The sequence below is a fragment of the Micromys minutus genome (assembly GCF_963924665.1).
Source record: "Micromys minutus genome assembly, chromosome: 10".
Taxonomy (NCBI): domain Eukaryota; kingdom Metazoa; phylum Chordata; class Mammalia; order Rodentia; family Muridae; genus Micromys; species Micromys minutus.
Window position 1 is genome coordinate 7255859 of NC_137979.1, and position 20833 is coordinate 7276691.

Consider the following 20833-nt stretch of genomic DNA (forward strand, 5'->3'; position numbering starts at 1 on the left):
TACTTGGACTTGAGCTTTGTACAAGGAGATAAAAAGGGATCTATTTGCATTCTTCTACATGCTGACCGCCAGATGAACCAGCACCATTTGTTGAAAATGCTGTCTTTTTTTTTTTCACTAGATGGTTTTAGAGAACACTTTTTGAAGAATATATATATATATATATATATATATATATATATATATATATATGGGGAGAACCAGAAGAGGGCATCAGATCTGTTCACAGATGGTTGTGAGCCACCGTACAGTTGCTGGGAATTGAACTCAGGACTTCTGGAAGAGCAGCCAGTGCTCTTAACCGCTGAGCCATCTGTCCAGCCCTGATAACATCTTTTTACTATGTTGAAAGTTTAGTCATACCTTCTATACCATGTGCACCTGAGGCAGAGTTTTACATACAGTTGGGGTAGTTGCAGGTGAAGGTCTATTGACACTTTCCAGCTGGAGGGAACATTGGCAGGTCTGACTTAAAGGTTCTTTGCAGATGATTACTACTTCTGTGATTAAGATGACTATGCACATAGAAAAATATTTTGGAAGTCCTAAGTACTTGAGTGCTTCTCGGAACGTTACCTGACTTCTCTAAATCTAAATACTGGGGCTTTTTAAAATGGACTAAATGAAATGAGATAATGTGAAATATTTATCAGTATGCCTACAGATGTCAATAAATGGTAGTCATATGTATTGGTTTGTTAATCCTTCTGTTTGGAAAGAAATATGTCATCCTTTAGTAAATGAACACTTTGCATTGAACTTAACCCCTGATGCTCATCTGTAGAATTGTGCTTTCTTCTTTTCTCATTTTTTTGATTCCTCTGTTTTTCTGATCCTTTGACTCTCCTTCAAGCATGATGTTCTAATACTGTGTTCTAACTGCTGGTGTGTCTGTGACTTTGAACCCCTGAGGGCAATGTCTGTGTCCTGATTTTTAGTTCATCATACTTTATTATTCTAACAATAGTGATGTTTTATTAGTCCGATATTGGATGTGCTGAGATAAAAAGACTTAGTTTGACAAACCTGAAAATTTTCCTAAAAATTGAATAAGGACTGAAGAAATGGCCTTACTGTCCTTCCCAGAGCTCTGGGTTATTTTCCCCGCAACCTCAACAGGTAGCTCATAATCACCTGTAACTCCTAGTCCATGGGATCCAGTGCCCTCTTATGACTTTGTCTGGCATCCTAAAACATTTGACATTACACATAAGTAGAAGTAAAACACTCCTTAAAGATGAATAACAGTCTTAGGAAGTTTTTGGAACTTTGTGACTGTGTTTTCATGAAGTTCCAAAAGCAGAGATCCCGAGAACTGTTTCTCTGCAGTATCACCCTTATCTGTTCAGTTAGCACTTGGCTTCAGGACTTTTTTTTTTTTTTTAAAGGAAATGTTCAGGAGTATTACATATAAATGACAGTTTTAACTTTTTAGAATTTTATTTTAAAAGAAGTTTGTAGGGAGCTGAGGAGGAGAATTGTATGAGTTTAGGACCAGCCTGGGCTACAGCATGGGATCCTAACTCAAAACGAAGAAGAGGAAATTTTGTCAGCCAGAATTTTATGCTCATTTGAGTGTTATTACAATTCTACCTCAAATTTAAAAATAAAAAAATTAAGACCTAGCTTAGTTTTGATATAAAAGTTAGAAGAGCTGAGGACTGAAAACATATTTAGCTTTCTTAGAATTATTTCTTAACCTGCTTCAGATTTTAGAATAATGGTCTGTGACTCTAAACTTGTATAATTTTTTCCCCCTGACCTGGCAAAACCCTACTGTTGTACTTGAGTCATTTTGAGTGAGTCACTTTGCACACTGAGGGTGGCTGAACAAAGATTTTGCTGTGTGTTTTCCCACCTAATGTACACTCAGGTTTTGTGGAGGAAAAATTTATACTTCTGGACCCTTTGACCTTCATTTATAAATCCAAGTAGATATATAAAAACAACATCAGATCTAGATGAGATCTTTATTTTAAAAAGCTGGGGGCTGGAGAGATGGCTCAGTGGTTAAGAGCACTTGCTCTTTTCAGAGAATGTAAGTTTAGTTCTCAGCACCCACGTGGTAGCTCACAACCATCTGTAGTTCTGTTTCCTGGGTATTCATACCTCTAATGGGCTCTATAGGCACCAGGCACACTCCACAACCATAAATGCAGGCAAAACACCCATTCTTACAAAGAAGAAAAGCTGTGGCCACCTGGGAGTTCAGACCATATGATTTTTGTTTCTGAGAGGATTAGGAACTTACCCAAATTTTCCCAAAAGGAAAAGCAGCCAGCATGATGAACTTCATGACATGAGGATCTTTGAAGGGATGTAGTGCTTGTGAGTGCTATGAACCATTCATCATTAGACAAGCTAAGTTGGTTAAAGTAGGGTGTGGCTGTACATAAAAACAGAATGCTGACTTCTGGCATAGCAGTGGAAGCCACCATTAATGCTACTACTAATCTTTCCCACTCTTGCCTACCACTAGAGCTTTTGGACAGTGCATAGGGTCAAGAATTAACACCGTGATGAAGGTAATAAAGAGGTACATTGTCTTAATTAGGGTTTCCATTGCTGTAAAGAGACACCATGACCAAGGCAACTCTTGAAATAGACAGCATTTGGGATAGCTTACAGGTAGTTAGGATGAAGCTCTTCCAATTCCCACCCCCATAGTGACACACCCTCAATAAGGCCACATCTACTCCAATAAGGCCACACTTCCTAATAGTGCCACTCCTTGGGTCAAGCATATCCAAACCTCCACATTCCACTCCTTGGTCCCCATAGGCTTGTTCAAACACACAAGTCTATGGTGGCCATACCTAGCCATAGCATAATATAAAATACATCAACTTCACAAGTTCCATAGTCTATAACAGTCTCAACAATGTTAAAAGTCCAAAGTTCAAAATGTCTTCAGCAACTCATGCAGTCTCTTAACTGTAATCCCCTATAAAATCAAAATAAAAAGCAGATCACATGCTTCCAATGTCACGGGATATATACATTACCATTCCAAAAACTTCATGGTGAGGAAATACTGTACCAAAGCAAGACCAAAACCAGCTGGACAAACTCCATCACTATGTCTGATGTTCAACTCCTTTCTGCTTTGATGACTGCAGCACAAGTCTTGGCCAGTTCCACTCCCTGTTAGCAGCTCTCCTCGGCAGGTATCCCAGGGCTCTGGCATCTCAAATACCTTGGGGTCTCCAGGACAACTTCAGTGTTATAGCTTCTTGTTCCAGTGTCTGAGATCCACCCATGATCTTCTGGGCTCCTCCAAAAGGCTTGGGTCACATCTCTAGCTCTGCCCTCTAAACCCTGGTTGACTCCACTCCACCATTGCTGGTATGCTTGGTGTTCATCCCATGGTACTGTCATCTCTGATTCGCGGGAGTTTTCAACTTCAACTAGGGTTCACCAGTAACCTCTCACAGGCCCTCTTCATAGTGCCATGACTCTCTGGCTTTAGAGTCAAAGATAGAACTACTGGGACAATTGATTCTGGTTAGTTGGAACTAAGAAATTGGTGGTGATTAAGAAGAGACCAGCATCACTGAGGTGAAATCTTCTTTGCATGACCCCTTTTCAGTCCTAGGCCATCAACTGTAACTGAGACTGCACCTTTACCAATGGTCTTCCCTGGCCTCACATAGTGCCAAACCTCAGCTGTTCTTCATGACCCCTCATGCCTTCAAAACTAGTACCATTTGAATAATTCTTAAAGTCCAGCTGAAGCACAAGGTAAAATCTTAGCTATCTCTGAACACAGCTTCTTTGTGCTCTCAGAAAACACTTCCCAGAAGATTTCGTCTCAGTAATGCTGGTCTCCTAATCACCTCCAATTTCTTAGCTCCAACTAACTAGCATCAGTTGTCCCACTAGTCCCTTCTATCAAAATAGATTTGACTCTAAAGCCAGAGAGCCACATGGCTGAAGCTGCCAAGTTTTGCTGCTTGCCTGAGCTGAAATATGGCCCCCTTGTTCTATTACATTATCACCAGCTTTCTGTTTTCCTACTCCTTCATTGCCTAAGCTTGGCTGTTCTAGAACTTGCTCTGTAGATTGACCTTGAATGCAGAGATATACATGGCTCAGTCTCCTGAATGCTGGGATCAAAGGCTTGTACCAGTATGCCTGGACTTAAACATTCTTTACCTGTTCTGTCCCTTAAACTAGATCTGCTTGGCTTTGTCTCCTATGATTAAAACTGTGTATCACCATACCTGGGTCAAAGCTTTTCATGGCCACTATTCCTCAAGATGTGGATCATAAGTGTGCCCTCCATTGTATTTCATCCCACATTAAAAGTCCAAATGAAAACATTAACCAGGCAACATTGCTTAACATGATATAACTATTACTTGCTCTTTTGTAAAAATGTCAGGTTCTGGCGTCATGAGCAGCACTCATTTGCTCTTCTGGAGTATGTGTCCAAGTGCCACATTCCTTTTCTTTGGTGTAAATGATAACTTTGGCAGTGGGAGAGCTTCAGGGCTTTGACACATGGCAAACAGTAAGATTGATTCTATAAAACCCTAATCCATAGTAGAACTTGTATAACAGAGGCATTTTAGCTGATATGTGCGGGGAGAGGGAACCTCACTACCAAAATGAGGTTTGCATATGCAAAGGAACTGAATTCCAAAGAAGTAAAATAAAATTTCTTGCTTAAGCCATATGACTCAACAGGGTCTTTTTTAGCACTGACTTTACTTAGAATAATGAACAAAGGTAGCTTCTTGACTTTGTGCTTTTTGTTGTTGTTCTTGTATTGATATTTATATAGATGCATCCTCCACCAATTAGTGATTTTTAACTCTCTTATTGTTTTAAGACAGTGTCTTAACATAGCCCCCGGTGGCCTTAATCTTGGTATTTTCCTGGTTCAGTCTCCTGAGTCCTGGAATCACCATGTCTGACTATAATAAATAAATGCCATCCATTTAGTCACATCTTATGCAGTATGAAGTTGACTCTTTGTATATTAGTTACTTTTCTCACTGTGACAAACTACATATCAAAAGCAACTTAAGAATTTATTCTGGCTCACAGTTTGAGCAAGAGAGAGAATATCATGGCAGGGAGGCGTGGCAACAGGAGCTTTGGCAGCTGGTCACATTGCACCTCCAGTCAGGATGCAGACAGGTGCTCACTGATGCTCAGTGGACTTTCTCTTTTCTTGTCAGTATAGGACACAACCAATGAGATTGATTGTGCAGCCATATTAGCTTTCTAGAACACCTTCATTAGACAACACCCACAGGTGTATTATTACTTTGTAAATCCTGTCAAGTTGACAATTAAGATTGGCCTAGAAGTTCAGTTTTGTAGATCCAAACAACTACAGATTGGGAATGTTTTCAGGAGTGTGGGATGTATTTTCATGGTATAATGCTTGCCTGTAGTGTGTGAGTCTCTGGGGTTTGATCCCTCACCAATGCAAAAGTAGAAGAAAAAAGTATTGTAGATGAGATTGTGTCTATACTGAACACAGACTTTTCCCTTTGTCATTGTTCTTTATTCTTTAATACTATATTACAGCATTTTATGTAACGTTTTCAAAACTGTGGTGGTTTGAATAAGGGCCCCCACAGGTTCATAGAGTTGAGTGCTTGGCCACCAAGGAATGGCATTATTAAAAGGTATGTGGCCTTAGAGAACTGTGTTAACTGAAGGTGGACTTTGAGGTTTCCGAAGCTCAAGTTATGGCTTTTGTGATAGTTCTTGTGCTCACTCCATGCTCTCCTTCTTCCCCCTCCCCACCCCCACCTGCCTAAGTATCCAGGTATAGAACTCTCAGCTCCTCTCCAGTACCATGTCTGCCTGTGTGCCTCTATGCTTCCGTACATGCTGATAATGAACTAAACCTCTGAAACTGTAAGCCAGCCCCAATTAAATGCCCCCCCCCCTTTTTTTTAATAAGGGTTGCTATGGTCATTATGTCTCATCTTGTCAGTAGGACAAAGACTTAGATAATAGCTCTACACTTTCTCTGTACTGCCTTAGGTTTTCAAGGTAAAACTAAGACTGCCAGAGAGCATTACACAGAAAAGAATTCTTTATCACATTACAGCTGAAAAGAAATTCTTTATCATGCAACCTCAAGCCTTTGTCTTTATGCACAAATAAACACACCCTGGTTGTCATACTATAGATAGCAGCAGGAAGCAGAACTACGGAAGCCAAAAAGCAAGGCTAGTCCAGTAGGGACTTCCTAGAACTATGGACTAGGTCTTTGGTGGATTATATCTATGTTTCTGCTTTGGCATGTATTGAGGCCTACATGTTAAATTTACATTCAGAATGTTGCTTCTAACATGGTGTCCATTTTTCTAAGGTCTGGGGGCCTGTTACATAGCTGTATCTCAGAGGTTCTGATAAATTGTGCTTTGATTTTTCATTTGAATCTAGGTATTTTTACATTTCCTCTCTGATTTCTTCACTGGTCATTCATGACTGCTTACCATTCTGAGAGAAGAAAACAAACTACTATTAGCATCAAACTGCATTAAATTATACACAGTAAATATACTTCATAATTGGTTGAAGCCCACTGATGTCAATGATTAATTATCACAGGACAGAAAATGACAAGGTTGTATATAATGTGCTGTGAAGATAAAATTATTTAAGGTTAGTATGGATATAGTAAGTGGATGAAATAAATGGAGAAAGACAGGGAAAAAGGAGAAATCGGTTAAATGAGAGAAAGGCAAAAGAAGCAATAGAGAAGCATGGAAGAGAAGAGAAAAAGAACAAGAAATTAGAAAAAATTAAATGAAAAATAAAGATTTCCCAATAATGAAAAAATTGAAAAATGAAATTAGGTAAATGCAAGAAGGGGACTAAAAACGTAAGAACATCTAAGACAGCTTAATGTGCTATTAAAAATAGTATGGGGACAGAGGAAGATGCATGGTGGAATGATAATAAGAGAAAATTCCTGTGCATGCAGGCTGGAGAGGGTCAGTTAAACTGCACTTCTATCTTTCCTAGAGCTTTATGCTGTTGCTGAGTTTCTTAGGCAAATTTATGGTGTCTGGCACTGCTGTCTTCATTGATAATTTTCCTTGTGTGAGTACCAGATGCCTCTACTGGCCACTGTTAGATTGCCCCCTGTGGCAGGGTCTCTCCCCTGACTGTTCTGGGGGTCTGTTTCAGGTACATCACAAGTGTGAGAAGTAGTCACACAGCACTGAGAACCAAGTGCATAAAGGCCATGTCTTCATACTTTAAATATTTCCTGGTTTCCAGTCACTCTGCTAGATTGATATGTCAGTTTCTCATTAGTACACCACAGGACCTTCAGCATTCTCAGGCTCTTTGGAAGTGTACAGATAGGTGGCTCCAGAGGTTGATGAACTTCTGACCTCAGGCTATCAAACTCCAGAATTATTTCAAATGATGAGCCATTGATAAGAGACTATCATATCATTCCTTATGTATTTTCCTGCTTAGGTGAGTCCTCCAACTCCCTGTGCCCTCCAGCTTGCTTGTCTCTATCTGGCTCCCTGTTCTCTATAGCTGTTTTCCTGGGCCTTCCTTCATCCTAAATCTTTGGCAGGCCCGATTGCAGTTCCCACACCTGTGGTTCCCCATTCTCAGCCTAACAATAGGAGCCTGGCTTTGAGCCTGTTGTCACTTTTACTATGCCAGCACTGGATGGAGAGTCTATGTTTGCTGGGTAACTACTAATACAACATTGTCAGCTCTTTGGTACTTGAGTACAATTTAAGCCTGGGTTTGTCCCATGTAGATTCTTTGTATGTCATTTGGAAAGAACTAAGAAAGTGTAGTCTTTTAACTGCAAGCAAGCTTCTGCCTGGGGTTCTGTGGGCCCTGCTGCCTCATTCATAGCTCCACTTTTTTTTTTTCTTTTTTTTTTTTTTTCTTTTTTTTCTGGTATCTATGATATGATGGTGCAGGATTCAACCTTGTTCAGAAAAGAATCTCTTTGGATAGATCTTTGATCCTTGGGCTTTTCTGGCATCCCAGCAGCCACTAATACTTGTAAGATGAGTAGTACTTTGAGCCCACATACTACCAGCACAACATATCTGCTACTATGACCAAGGGTCACAGCCTGCCTGTTGCTGAGGTGGACTCTCGGCCCAAGATGACTGCAGCCAGTCATAGGTGTTAGTCTTCTTCTGGTACTGGGACTGTTCAGAGACTCTGTCTGACCAGCCTAGTTACAGCATATAGCTTTGTGCTTACTACCCTGTTCCGTGAATCGGGTCTGTATCACACTGTGCTACCAAATGTTGGGATGGAGTTGATGAAGGTTCAGTCCTGGTCCACCTGGCTGACTCTTAAGCCTGGTCAGGCCTTACATGCTGAAGTTTTTAACAATTTCAGGTGCACTGAGGTCCATAGCTGGTGGTAATGAAGTATGTGTCTGTCCCACTAGTGATGGACCTATCTGGCACTTTGGCAGTTTAGAGTCTTATCAGTTAACACTGACTTTGAAATACTAGTACTGCCTGAGGTTGGGAATGAGTAGTAGAGACAGGCCTTGGCCACCAAAAATGATGCTAAGCTATTTCATATCTGAGTCTCTCATAGCTACAGAGAACTGAGTCTGTGTTGCCCTATAACATGATTACAGCTGCAAGATCAGTGGACAGTAGGGATTTTTTATCTCCACCATAATGGGGCTACCATTATATGCATGGTTTGTTGCTAATTGCAGTGTATGACCTCACTTTTTTACTCTGCCGAAACCTCTTATTTTATTTCTACTCCCAACCTGGTCTTTGTTCTAATGCTTTTTTCCTAATCTAATTTTACATATTTCCATGTGGTAACCCCTGTGCCTTCAAGACTAGAGGGGGACCTTTTGCAGGTTTCTAGAACACACTTTTGGTATAGTTTCTCCCCATCTCCTTCCTGCTTTACAAATTTCTACTCCCTACCTGCCAGTTCTTTACAAGACAGTATGGTTTGAATAATTGTATATATCGCCAAATGTGTATATTTTTGTTTAAAGAGTCACTTGCCTTTGTTTTTTTAATTATTTATTTTTAAAATAAATTTTTATTTATTTATGTATATGAACATTATTTTCATGTATGCCTGCATGACAGAAGAAGGCATCAGATTGAATTATAGATGCTTGTGAGCCAACATATGGGTGCTAGAAACTGAACTCAGGACCCCTGGACAAATATCCAGTGCTCTTGAACTGCTGAGCCATCTCTCCAGTCCCCTTGCCTTTGTTTCTTGATATCATTCTTTTTAATGAAAAACTTTTCATAGAACTAGTGATGCTTAGCCCAGCCCTCCCCCGCAAAAAAGGTGCTTGCAGCTAAGCTTGAAGCTCTGAATTTGGTTCCCACATATGGTGGGAGAAAAGACATGCTCTCAAAAGTTGTTCCCTGGACTCCATCTGTGCACTGGAACCCCTAGAAAATAATGGAACTAAAATAAAAAATATCTTTCATGTATTGGTTTTATTGTTAGGAGTTTTAGGTAGATTCTTGGTTGAGTCTCTTTTACTCTTGTCTTGGCCTAAATTTGAAATCCTAACAATCTTTTTTCTTCGGAGGGAGTGTCCTCATGTATGCAGGGTACCCCTCACAGCTTTTCTGAAATGTAGGTTCAGTCTTATAGTGTAGTCATACAGTGTTTATTTCCTACCTTTTGGCATTTACATTACCAAGTACTACAAGGTACAAACTACCTCTGATTCATTCGTTTGTTCTTTCTGTTAAGCAGTATGAAATCATACATAATTAGGAGATCTAGATTTCTTTGGACTATGGTGTGATATGGTAGGAAAATTAAACTAGCCCTATGGCAAAACTATAAGTTAATATCATCCCACATGAAAATAAACTATTTCTTATAATCAGAAGACTATATAAAATAGTTCAGTACTAGTTGAGGATACCTAGCTCCAGCGACTATATTAGGTCTGAAACTGCAGCTGTGATGGGGGCTAGAAACAGTCTATACAAATTGAGTGCAGTATGAAAAGGGCTGTCACTACCTGCTGTGTAAGTATGTCCTGGTGTCATTAGTCTCTTAGTTCACACTGACCGCACACATATACATGCACACACGCACATCTTCTGGAGTCTTGTATGTGGTTTACTACTTTGTTCCTGGGGGGGGGGGGGTGAATAGTTTCGGAGATTTGCATTCAGCTTGTCATAGGTCCACAGCTTACTAATGAGGTTATAGAGCCATTATGGAGGTTATTCTAACTGACAAGTATATAAACTCTAAATTCAAGAACAAAGAATAACTTAGGTGGGTCTGTTGGTTTAGTGGATCTACTTTGAATTAGGCTGTTGCCAAAACTGTATTATCTCCAACAGATTTTATTTAGGTAAGGTTGATTCTTTACTAACATCGATGGGCTTTATAATCTTGCTGTACTTGGAGGTCTGAAGTTAGGTAACCTTGTTCCTGCCCCATTCTACTGATTGGAATAAATCATAAAACTAGCTGAAATCAATGGGAAGAACACATAGATTCCAGTTATTGGTGGAACTTGGTATATTTCTATTGTAGGAAAGCATGAATAATGGAAAAGAAGAAATGTCATTGTAGCTGTATTAGAAATTTGTTTTATCAGCTATCTTCCAAATATGTATAGAGCTTTCTTACTTGACATGGTTTCCTTTTTTAATCTTATTATCCTTTTTATTAACTTAAAAATGTCCCTTGTCATTTTAATAAGGATTAATCAGAGATACTATATGTTTAACTCTCCATAGTTAGTAAGAAATTGTGATCTTTGGATTCAGTGCAATGTTTCTTTTTATTAGTATCTCCATATTGCCTTATTAACTTCCTAGAAAGCAAGTTGTCTTGGTTTCTTTTTCTTGTTACTAATTGATACTTGGCAAGTCACATATCAGAGTATGACAGTACTTAGCAGTGGTCTCTGCTGATATGAAAATGTTTCTTACAAGAGAAAGAGGGATACATATTATATAGAGAATTTAAGTTTGGCTGCCTTTTTATCACCATATACCAGTAATCTGAAATAACACGAGTAGCAGACCACGCCTTTCTGTTGGGATGTGGACTTCTGCGAAGTGCTCATTTTCATAGTTAAGATGATATTTTATCAGAGAGCTAAAAAAATTGTTTTCTGCTTTCAGAGTGAACAGTAGTACTGTCCACTGGATATGTTTTTGCTTATAAGAAATTATAGCACCCAGTCTCTTTAGAGTCTTTAGAAAATCATGTTTTAAGGGGACTTTCAAAAAACCTTGGGGCTGGAGAGATGGCTCAGTAGTTTAAGTCTGTTTTCTGCTTTGCAGAGGACCTGTGTTCCCAGAACCCACTGTGAGCAGCTTATAACTGCTTGTATATCCAGCTCCAGAGACATCACATAAAAATACTCCTTACTACCACTTTGTGCACATAATTAAAAATAAAATAAAACTTTAAAACACTAGATCTTTTGGAGGTGTTAGATAGGATGCCCAAAGCCTACAAACATTGAGACTAATCTGGAGGAAACTAAAAACAAAATGAGACATAGTTGCTTATGTGAACATTTCAAATATTTTTATATTTAGTATCCACAAGTGTGTGGATACTAAAGAAAAGGCCATATCTGTTTAGAAATGAAATAATGGGGTGATATACTTAGGTAAGAAGTAATAAGTTTTTGGCTTTTGTATTGTTTGAATAGATGCCATGCTCATGAAGAAGAGGAATTCCTAGAGGGAACTCTTCCTTACTTTTTAAAAACTTGTAATTCAGAGGTTTCTGTGGTCCTTGTATAGTTAACAGATCTATGTCTTAAATGGTTGGGTGCTTAAAAAATTAGAATGAGGGAATGGGTCATATTTTAGAGTGTGTATTTGAAAAGTAATCTAAAAACTTTTCTGTTCCACAGGACTTAAATATCATTTATTCTTATCTCCATGGAATGGAAATACTGTCAAACCTCAGGGAGCATCAGCTTAGGTAAGTGTAATTGGTTTATTAGTCTGTGCTATATAGTTATTCATTTGTTCACCAGGTGCTTGTTAAGCACCTTTTACCGTCAGCGTATTTTAGGCATTTGAAATACTTAGATTAGATCTCTAGTGTCCTAGAGTTTGAAAGCACAGTAAGAACTGGGTACAGCCAGGGTGGAGTTGGCCCACACACAACTTGGAAAGCAGAAGCAGGCAGATCTCTATGATTTTGAGGCCAGCCTGATCCACAGAGTAAGTTTCAGAACAGTTAGAGCTACGCACTAAAACCTGGTCTCAAAAAACCAAGAAGGGAAGGGGAGGGGAGGGGAGAGAAGAGGGGAGGAGGGAAGGAAAGACAAATTGTATGCTATGCAGAAGTAAGTACTCTTGAGTATAATACAACATGGTAATGTGAAATCATATAGTAGATGCTTGAATTTAGATGATTACTGAAAACCTCTTTTAGGAAATGGGTTTTGAGTAGAGGCCTATGTAACAGGGTCTAGAAAATGGGCCAAAGAATACTTTGTGGTACCAAGTGAAAAAAAGAGGTAGAATACAGTAGTCTCAGAGAGCCAGGTAACTTAGAAATTTTTGTAAGGCTGGGCATAGATAGTTCTCTTTCTTATCCCAGTTTTTGTTAGGCATGGTATCTAAGTCTCTATCATATACACTGCAGTTTTGTCTTCAATAAAATGGGGGTGATACCTCTGTCTTTGTTACAGTGCTTTTAATTTAAATGAGACTAACTAAAGCAAAGAACTATGCTCTCGATATGTGCCAGATAGTGCAGTTGCCCTAGTTTTCTTTCCATTTCTATAATAAAGACTATAACAAGAGGCAACTTGGGAAAGAAAGGGTTTATTTGTTTTGCAAGTTACCATTACAGTCTATAATTGAGGAAAGCCACAGTAGGAATCTGAGGCAGGAACTGAAGCAAAGTCATGGAGGAACACTGCTTACTTGCTTGTTCCCCATGGCTTGCTCAAGTTGCTTTTTTATACAAACCAGGGCCACCTACATACAGATAGTACTGACCACAGTGATCTAGACCTTTACATATCAATTATTAAATCAAGAAAATTCAGGGCTGGAGAGCACTGACTGCTCTTCTAGAGGTCCTAAGTTCAAATCCCAGCACCCATCTATCTGGTGGCTCACAACCGATTGTAATGAGATCTGATGCCCTCTTCTGGTGTGTCTGAAGACAGTTACAATGTATAGAATAAATAAACAAATCTTTTTTTAAAAAAAAAAAAGAAAGAAAGAAAAAGAAAATGCTTCACAGTCCAGTCTGATAGAGATAATTCTTCAGTTAAATTTCTTCTTCCTGATAATTTTAGGTTTGTATCAAGTAGTTGGGCACAATATATTAACCTGGCATGAGTTTCTGCAGCCAAGGTCCATATACTTTATGAACCTCTGCTTCCACTTTAAGTCAAACCTTGCCTGGCAGTGGTGGTGTGCACCATTGATCCCAGGCACTTGGGAGGCAGAGGCAGGTGAATCTGAGTTGAGAGCCAGCCTGGTCTACCAAGGGGGTTCCGGAACACAGAGAAATCCTGACTTGATAAACCAGAAAAAGAAAAAGTCAGACCTGTGTATCTGAGATCATATGTCTATATTGGAGATACTTTAGAGTGCTATGAAGCATTAATTATTGTGATTTTGTATATTTTCTTCAATGTACTTTGTTTGCATGACCAATTAGCTCACCGCTTTTTTTCAGTGTTCAAGGTTCTGATGATGAACTGGGTTTCTAAAAAATTATTTATTTTGTATTACAATCTGTTTTCTATATAAAGTAACTTGGGCATTAGTGTTTGTGAGAATATCAGGAAAAATGAAAACTAAAAATGAGAATAGTCATCAAAATGTATTTATTTTATGTTTAAAGATCTTTTACTGCTGCCAGTAACTGTTCTTCACAAGATGGGGAAATAAACCATTCAAATGTATATTTTATCATTGATAAAATTATTTGGTGTGAATTGACGAGGTTTGTAATGTGCTTAAGAATTTTAATTCCATGACATCATCGTGGTTTTGATAGATTTTGTAGTTTTCTTTTACTTTGCTTGCTTTTTGTATACACACTTGACTATAGTGCTCTGATGAGCCTGACACTGTGCAGTCTTCATGTGACTGCCTCAGTCACAGACATATGCCACTATGACTGGTTTGTATCACTTTGTAAAAAAAGTGAAAGACAGGCAAAATACTTTAAACCAAAGTATTATCTATTCCTTTTACAAAAGATGTTATTGCATTACAATATATTTCCAAGCTTAGTAAAAGTTTAGTTTTATGTCTGATCATTTTTTATTGATATAACTGACAGTTTTGAAACAAAATTTAAGATTAAGCCTTATCTTTTTATCCTTTTTGTTAGGTTAATGTCAACAAGAGCACGCTATGAGAGATACAGTGGTAATCAAATGCTTTTTTGGTAAGTATTTTATAATTACCTCAGATTAGTGACTTATGTTTAAATCTGGACTTTACACATTAAAGTTGATTTGGTATAGTATAATACACAAAAAACATCAGGAGCGTCTAGTGCATTCAACGTTAGAAATATAAGCAATTGTGACCACTGTTGCTAAAGAGACTGGCTTTTTTTTTTTTCTAGTAAACTCTACTCAGCACTGTTGTGGGATGGTAATTAAAATTGTGACTTTATTGTTATCAGTTAGTTTACCTCTTTCAACCTCTTATTGAAAGAAGCTTTTTGATCAGGTTGTTAAAAAGTGAAAGAAAGGCAAAATACTTTAAACCAAAATAGTATCTATTGCTTTTATAAAAAATGTTACTGCATTATATATATTTCCAAACTTAGTAAAATATTAGTGGTATTCTGATTTAGCCGATGTCAGTCCAGTATTCTTTAATGTCCCACCTTTGTTCTGTTGGGGTTTAGGGGTTGGGGTGGTTTATTGAACATGCACCTAAAGACTGATTGACCAGAGCAACAGCTCAGGCTCAAGAGCTAAAAGCTGTGTACTGGACATTTCTCAGGGCCAGGGTGTAAAGCTAAAACCTCAAAAACCACAATGAGCTCATAGGCAGGTACAGCAAGTGCTACCCATTGGTTGGCCCTGACTCAAGCCATTTTAGACATAACAGTTCATATTCACCTTTAATTTGATGGGTCCTACCTGAAGCTTATAGTTGTAAAATGCCTTAAGATTAACAAACTTCTTAGCATATAGAACATAAACAGGGTATATGGTCAGCATGACCCTGCACTGAGTCAAGTTATTTTTCTGCATCAATGACTGGGGTTTTTCTATATGGATTATCAAATCCTCAGTGGATTTTCCTGCTGCAAACACTTTCCTCATTATGATTTTTGTCTTTTCCACATCTTTACAAGAATATATACCTGGAAGACAAAGGGGACTTAGATCTATGTGTGAGAGAGAGGAGGGGGGTTGGGGGGAGGGAGACAAGGTCTCACTATGTCACTGGTTGTGGTTGTTGTTACTGTTGTTTTGATTTTGAAACAGGGTTTGTCCTGGAATTCTATGCAGTGCCAGGCTGGCCTCACAGAGATCCACCTGCCTCTACCTCCCTAGTGCTAGAATTGCATACAGCTAGAGTGTTTTAAGGAGATATTTTCCTGTGTGTGATTTTTGTGGCATTTTGTATGTTATTTGGAAATATTAATAATGAATTTTATAATTTTTTTGTTTTGACACCTTTTTATACATTAACTTTAAAATGTAGTTAACTGTAACTGATGAAACACTACTTTCTTGCAGAAAATTTAGGAATGTTCCAATCTTGTTACATCTAAAATTGAAAATTTAAAAGCTTTGATTTTATAGTTGACAATTTTATAATTATTTTTAAAAATACCTAAATGACTCAGTAGGTATTAATATTGTTTTTGCTTTTTTGTATTCATTGGAGAATCAACCCATCTGGTTTGATTTTTTGTTTGTTTGTTTGTTTGTTTTTTCCGTGCGGGTGTATGTTTTCAATTAAAGTACAGACAGACAACAGACACACACACACACACACACACACACACACGCAGAGAGACAAAAAGAGGAGAGGCCAGCCAGGAACACTTGGAGAGAGGGGGAAGGGGAAGGGGAAAGAGGGAGAAAGGGGTCAGGATAAGAAGGGACAGGGAGTAAGAGAAAGGGGGCAACAGCCCCTTTTATAGTGAGCCAGGCATACCTGGGTGGAGCCTAGAAGGAATGCTAACAACACCTACAGAGTAAGATCCTGTCTCCAATAAAAGAAAAAAGGTAAATCAAGAAGTTGAGAAGAGTGAATATCAGTGTCAGTATAGCAGTATAAAACTCCATGGTATCAATGTTAGAGAGGATTTCTATCAGCCAAGAAGTCTACAAGAAGTGGGAGGATTAACCTTTAGTGTCTGGAACTGATTACATCACAGGACACTGACTGGTGTGATCTATTTGCTAATCTAAAATTTGCAGCTGGGAGTTTTTAATGAAAAGAATAGTTTGATATTGATAAGAGGTGTAAGGAGAGGAAAATGAGCCTAGAGGCAAGAGAGATATGTGTGAGAAGCCATCTACTATTTTTAAATGTCTGTGAAGCAGGCAGAATCCAAGGCAATCCCTAGAGAACACACTGAGAATAAAAGGTATCTTTTAGATGTCTGACTGGAGTTCAGAAGACTCAAGTTTTTTTATCCTTGTGCTTAGTTGGTAAGGTTGGGGAGAGCTGATGAGTGTTTGCAGTATTTTAAATTTTTACTGACAGTTACAACATTTTGACAATTCCTAGAAAATGAGTGGTAAATACAGAGATCTAAAATAGTAGAGCATTTGGTAAAAGTTATTGAATTGTATTTAAAAGCCCTCATTTTCTCTTTCTTTCACACACTCTGGTATGTTAGAAATGGAACTTTGGGCCACAGAACAGCTCTATCATTGAGCTAAGCCCCCAGCCCCTTTAGTGGCTTGAAATTGGAATTTTAATCAAGCTCTGCTAGATTTGAAGTTTAGACTGTGACATAATACAAAATTTTAAATTGTAACTACTTGTAATTAAATAGGCTTTGTCTACAGTGGTAATAATTTGTTTTCCACAAGTAGATGCTCTGAACACCTGATACTTTGTTTTCCTTAAATCTTTGTGGAAAGGCATATTTTTATGTGAGAATATGTTTTCTAGTTTTCAGTGGACTTTTCTAAAATAGCTTATTTAAAAACATGGATTGTTTGATAAATATTCTCTTGGTAGGGGGCAGTATTCCTTCTTTACCTTCTCACATTCTTGACAACTGCTAACTTTGCATACTTTTGACTATCTCTTTCCACCTGGGCCTAAAGTTTAATAATAACAATGCTGGTCTTATTCTTCACTCTTAACTCTGTCTTCTAATACTGGGTGTTTTTTGTCTTAACTTTCATAATTTATCTTTTTGTATATTTTTATGATTGTGTCTGTGTGTGTGTCTGTGCACACATGTGCATGCATACACATGTGCACTATACTTTGCTATTCTACATGTAAATGTATGTTAGTATCTCTTCTCTGGTTATATGTTAGACCATTATACACAGACAAGAGCACAGTTAGAAAATAGATGAACAGTAAGAACAGTGAACTCCTGAAGTTGTTACATAGAGGTAGGAAGAATAAAATTGTGCGGCTGAAGGACAGAATTCCCTTTTGCCCTTTGCAGTATAGTGCTTTATTTTAAAGAAGAACTGATTTTGGTTTTTCAGTATCATTAAACAATAATTAGGCACAATTTTCAACAACCTTTAAGTTGGGCTAATTTATGAGAATTTTTCTTAAATTTTTTTTAGTGTTCTCATGTTTACTGGTGATGTGAAGGGCTTTTCCCCCTTCTGTGTGTGTGTTGAGAATTATCCCCCACCCCTTGTGAACATGCTCTGTGTAAAGCATTAGGTAAGGAACACACAGATCCCCCAATATTGTTACTTAGTTTTTAATTATTTGCAGCATTATCAGAATGTATTCTACGCTTTGTATTCATATTGAATCTGCACATATGTAGACATTTGTACTTGCTTACTTTTTTTTTCTTAAATATTTAAACAGTTCAGAAACTATTGCCAGATGTTGGTATATCCTGCTTTCTGGATCTGTACTTGTAAAAGATTCTATGGTTCTTCCTCCTTGCAGGTAAGTTTCTGTTGATATTGTGTGTGGTTTTTGTTTTGTGATTGAGTCTTAACTATTTCTCTTTGAACTGTGCTCCAGCTTCAGTATTTGTGCTGGTATTTTTGAATAGTCTGCTCCATCCAGTTAGACAAAATTAATTTTGAAACTCTTTTGTTCTTTACTTCAGATCTAATTTTTTTCTCAGTGGATAACATTTTTAAAATATATTTTCCGTTGGTATAATTGAGCATTTTGACAGGAGTTTAATACATTTCAGATGGTGTAAGTTTTCCCCTTCTTTGTGTTTGAACCTTACTCAGTTATGTGACTTCTTTTTAGTTTTCTATAAGACAAAGATGTGATGGTAACCCTTGGTAAATGTTGTCATGAGTTACTAGCAAGTTCATTTGCTTGGAACTTTCAAAAGTCTGTAAGAACTCATACACTTAGAGCAAGATTACTGGTTTGTATTTCTAGCTAGCAATTCTTAGGCAGGTTACTTAACCTCTCTAAGTTTACTCAGAAATAAGTATGGTAGATAATAGTAGAAGCTGTTTGATAAAACCGAGTCTGAGAAATAAACTAGTTATAACATACATAAATCACTCTTGGAACAACTCCTGACTATTTACAGTGGTTGTTACCAGTCTTTATAATTATCTTGGTATTTTAATATATCCTTAATGCGTTCTTTCACAGTGTATTTGTATTTTGGTTCTGCTGCTTTCCCACTAAACCCCTTCTCAACAAGTCTTTTCAGCACGTGTGCGTGTGTGTGTGTGTGTGTGTGTGTGTGTGTGTGTGTGTGTGTGTGACTATGCTGTGCCATGTGTGGGGAAATCAGGACAATTTAAATCTATTCTTTTTTTCTGTCATGTGGGTTCTGGAGATGGAACTGAGGCCCTCAGCTTGGCAGCAAGCACCTTTACTAACTGAACCATTTCATTGTCCCAAGAAATCTTTTAAAGTGGGACGTGAAAATATAGCTAAATAGTAATATGAAATTGATTAAACTTAAATACCAAGGCACAGGGCATCTCAATTTATATGCCAATTTAAAAGTTATATCTTGAATTCTAAAATTTTAAATTGTTGGCCATGGGTTAAATGAAATCTGCACTTCTTCATGAGTAAATAAAACGTGTTAACCTTTTACAAAGAAATTTTTTGGTTCTTGGTTATTTAAGCCGTTCTGCTATTCTTTTCTCTGTTTGTGAAACTTAATGAATTTGTATTGAGTCAGCTCTGAAACCACTGCTTGTGGTTGATTTTAGGATTAGTGTTTTCTTTTGGATATTTTCTCACTTTCCTGTGGTTTTTAAATAGTTCAAATTTGCTGTAAAAACTGTTTGTAGCCAATAAGTGACCATTAGTTTGTAATCTAGGCAATAAAGCTTTAGTTTTTAAAATAACTCATGGGAATATATGAGTTTTTATAAAGTTAAAGTTATATTGGACATTAACTTAATCACCAAAAACAGAGCAAACATGATTATACTCATTTAGTTAATATAGGTAATGGGTCTTTATTTTTGTATGTGTGAAACACATATACTCATATAAGACACTTATTAGGATTAGTGAATTAATGGAAAGAAATAAAATGATAGCTGTCATAAAATAACCATCACATAATTTTTGCCTTGTGTGAATGTTGCTTCTAATCATTATGATACAAGAAGAATATGAATCCTCTATATAGTGTAAGACTAAGGATGATAGTAGTATCCCAGCCCAGAAATACAATGAGATCTCTACTGGGACAGTTTAACTTAAAGATGCTGACTATTGAATAGCCTTTATACTATTAAGAATAAAAAATAATTGACCGCACCCCAGCTGAGGGTGAGATCCCAAGTCAAAAACAAACCAGAAAGGAGAACTGTTTTCTTTTTTCCTTTATGGCTGAAATACAGACTTTATTAGAAAATATTATTTGCAGTCGAATGCAAATCCTTAGAGTACCTCTTGCCAGAAGTTGGTTCATACTGTCTGGGAACTGAGAGTCTGAACTGATGAACAATGAAAGCAGGTAGGAAAAATACTCAAGTCTCATTTATTCTTGCAGAAGCAGACTGGCCCACAGCTGTAAGAGGGGCGGGAACTTTGCTCTGCCCTGTGTCGCCTGGGAAAATAAAACACTGACAGAATCTACAACTTTTGTCACAATGTAGGACTGATGAAAGAAAGGTCAATTCCAAGCAGAGTCAGTCCATTTGGAGTTGAAGTAGGTGAATGTAAAATTAGGTGGCATGGCATTTTAGCTAAATACTTTGGATTTCCATTCAATCACAAAACCACTCTTTTTGCCTAATAAATACATCTATCCTTCAAGAAAGTACAGTTTTAAACTCTGACCCAAATGAAGAGGGCATAGTCTCATTAATCATTTCTAACTATATCAATTATATATTCTACCCGTTGTGTATTTTATTGGCTAAAGTTTACCTTATAAAAACTTCACTTCCAATACCCTGTATCCAGAGAACGGGAGCGAGAGTAGCATGTACAAACTATGAAAATCTATAAGTGTAGTTCTTATCCTTCAGAATTCTTGCCTTCAGAGAAACTTGGCTGCTCTGGGTTCTTTACCTGATAGTGGGAGCAAACTTTATTGCATAATGTTTTTTATTGTCTCAACTTTTTTTGTGGTTTTGGTTGTTGTGGTTCTATAGGCATAAATATACTGTGAGGCACACAAGAGTTCTCGCCACAATTGTGTGCCACAAACCAATTTCTTGTTGGTAATTGAGGTTAGTCACTTGTGACAATAGAATGACATCTGTTTGCTG

General features: G+C 37.6%; 1 protein-coding gene across 2 annotated transcripts in view; it reads left to right on the top strand.

The window, feature by feature from the left end:
- The window catches only part of RAPGEF6 (Rap guanine nucleotide exchange factor 6), a 141549-nt gene that overhangs the window by 7345 nt on the left and 113371 nt on the right, over positions 1-20833 (top strand). For both annotated transcript variants that reach the window (XM_080924158.1, XM_080924159.1), the window contains exons 2-4: positions 11861-11931; positions 14317-14373; positions 17979-18062. In XM_080924158.1, coding sequence (XP_080780284.1) covers positions 11861-11931; positions 14317-14373; positions 17979-18062 — 212 coding nt within the window. The remainder of the gene's footprint in view (positions 1-11860; positions 11932-14316; positions 14374-17978; positions 18063-20833) is intronic.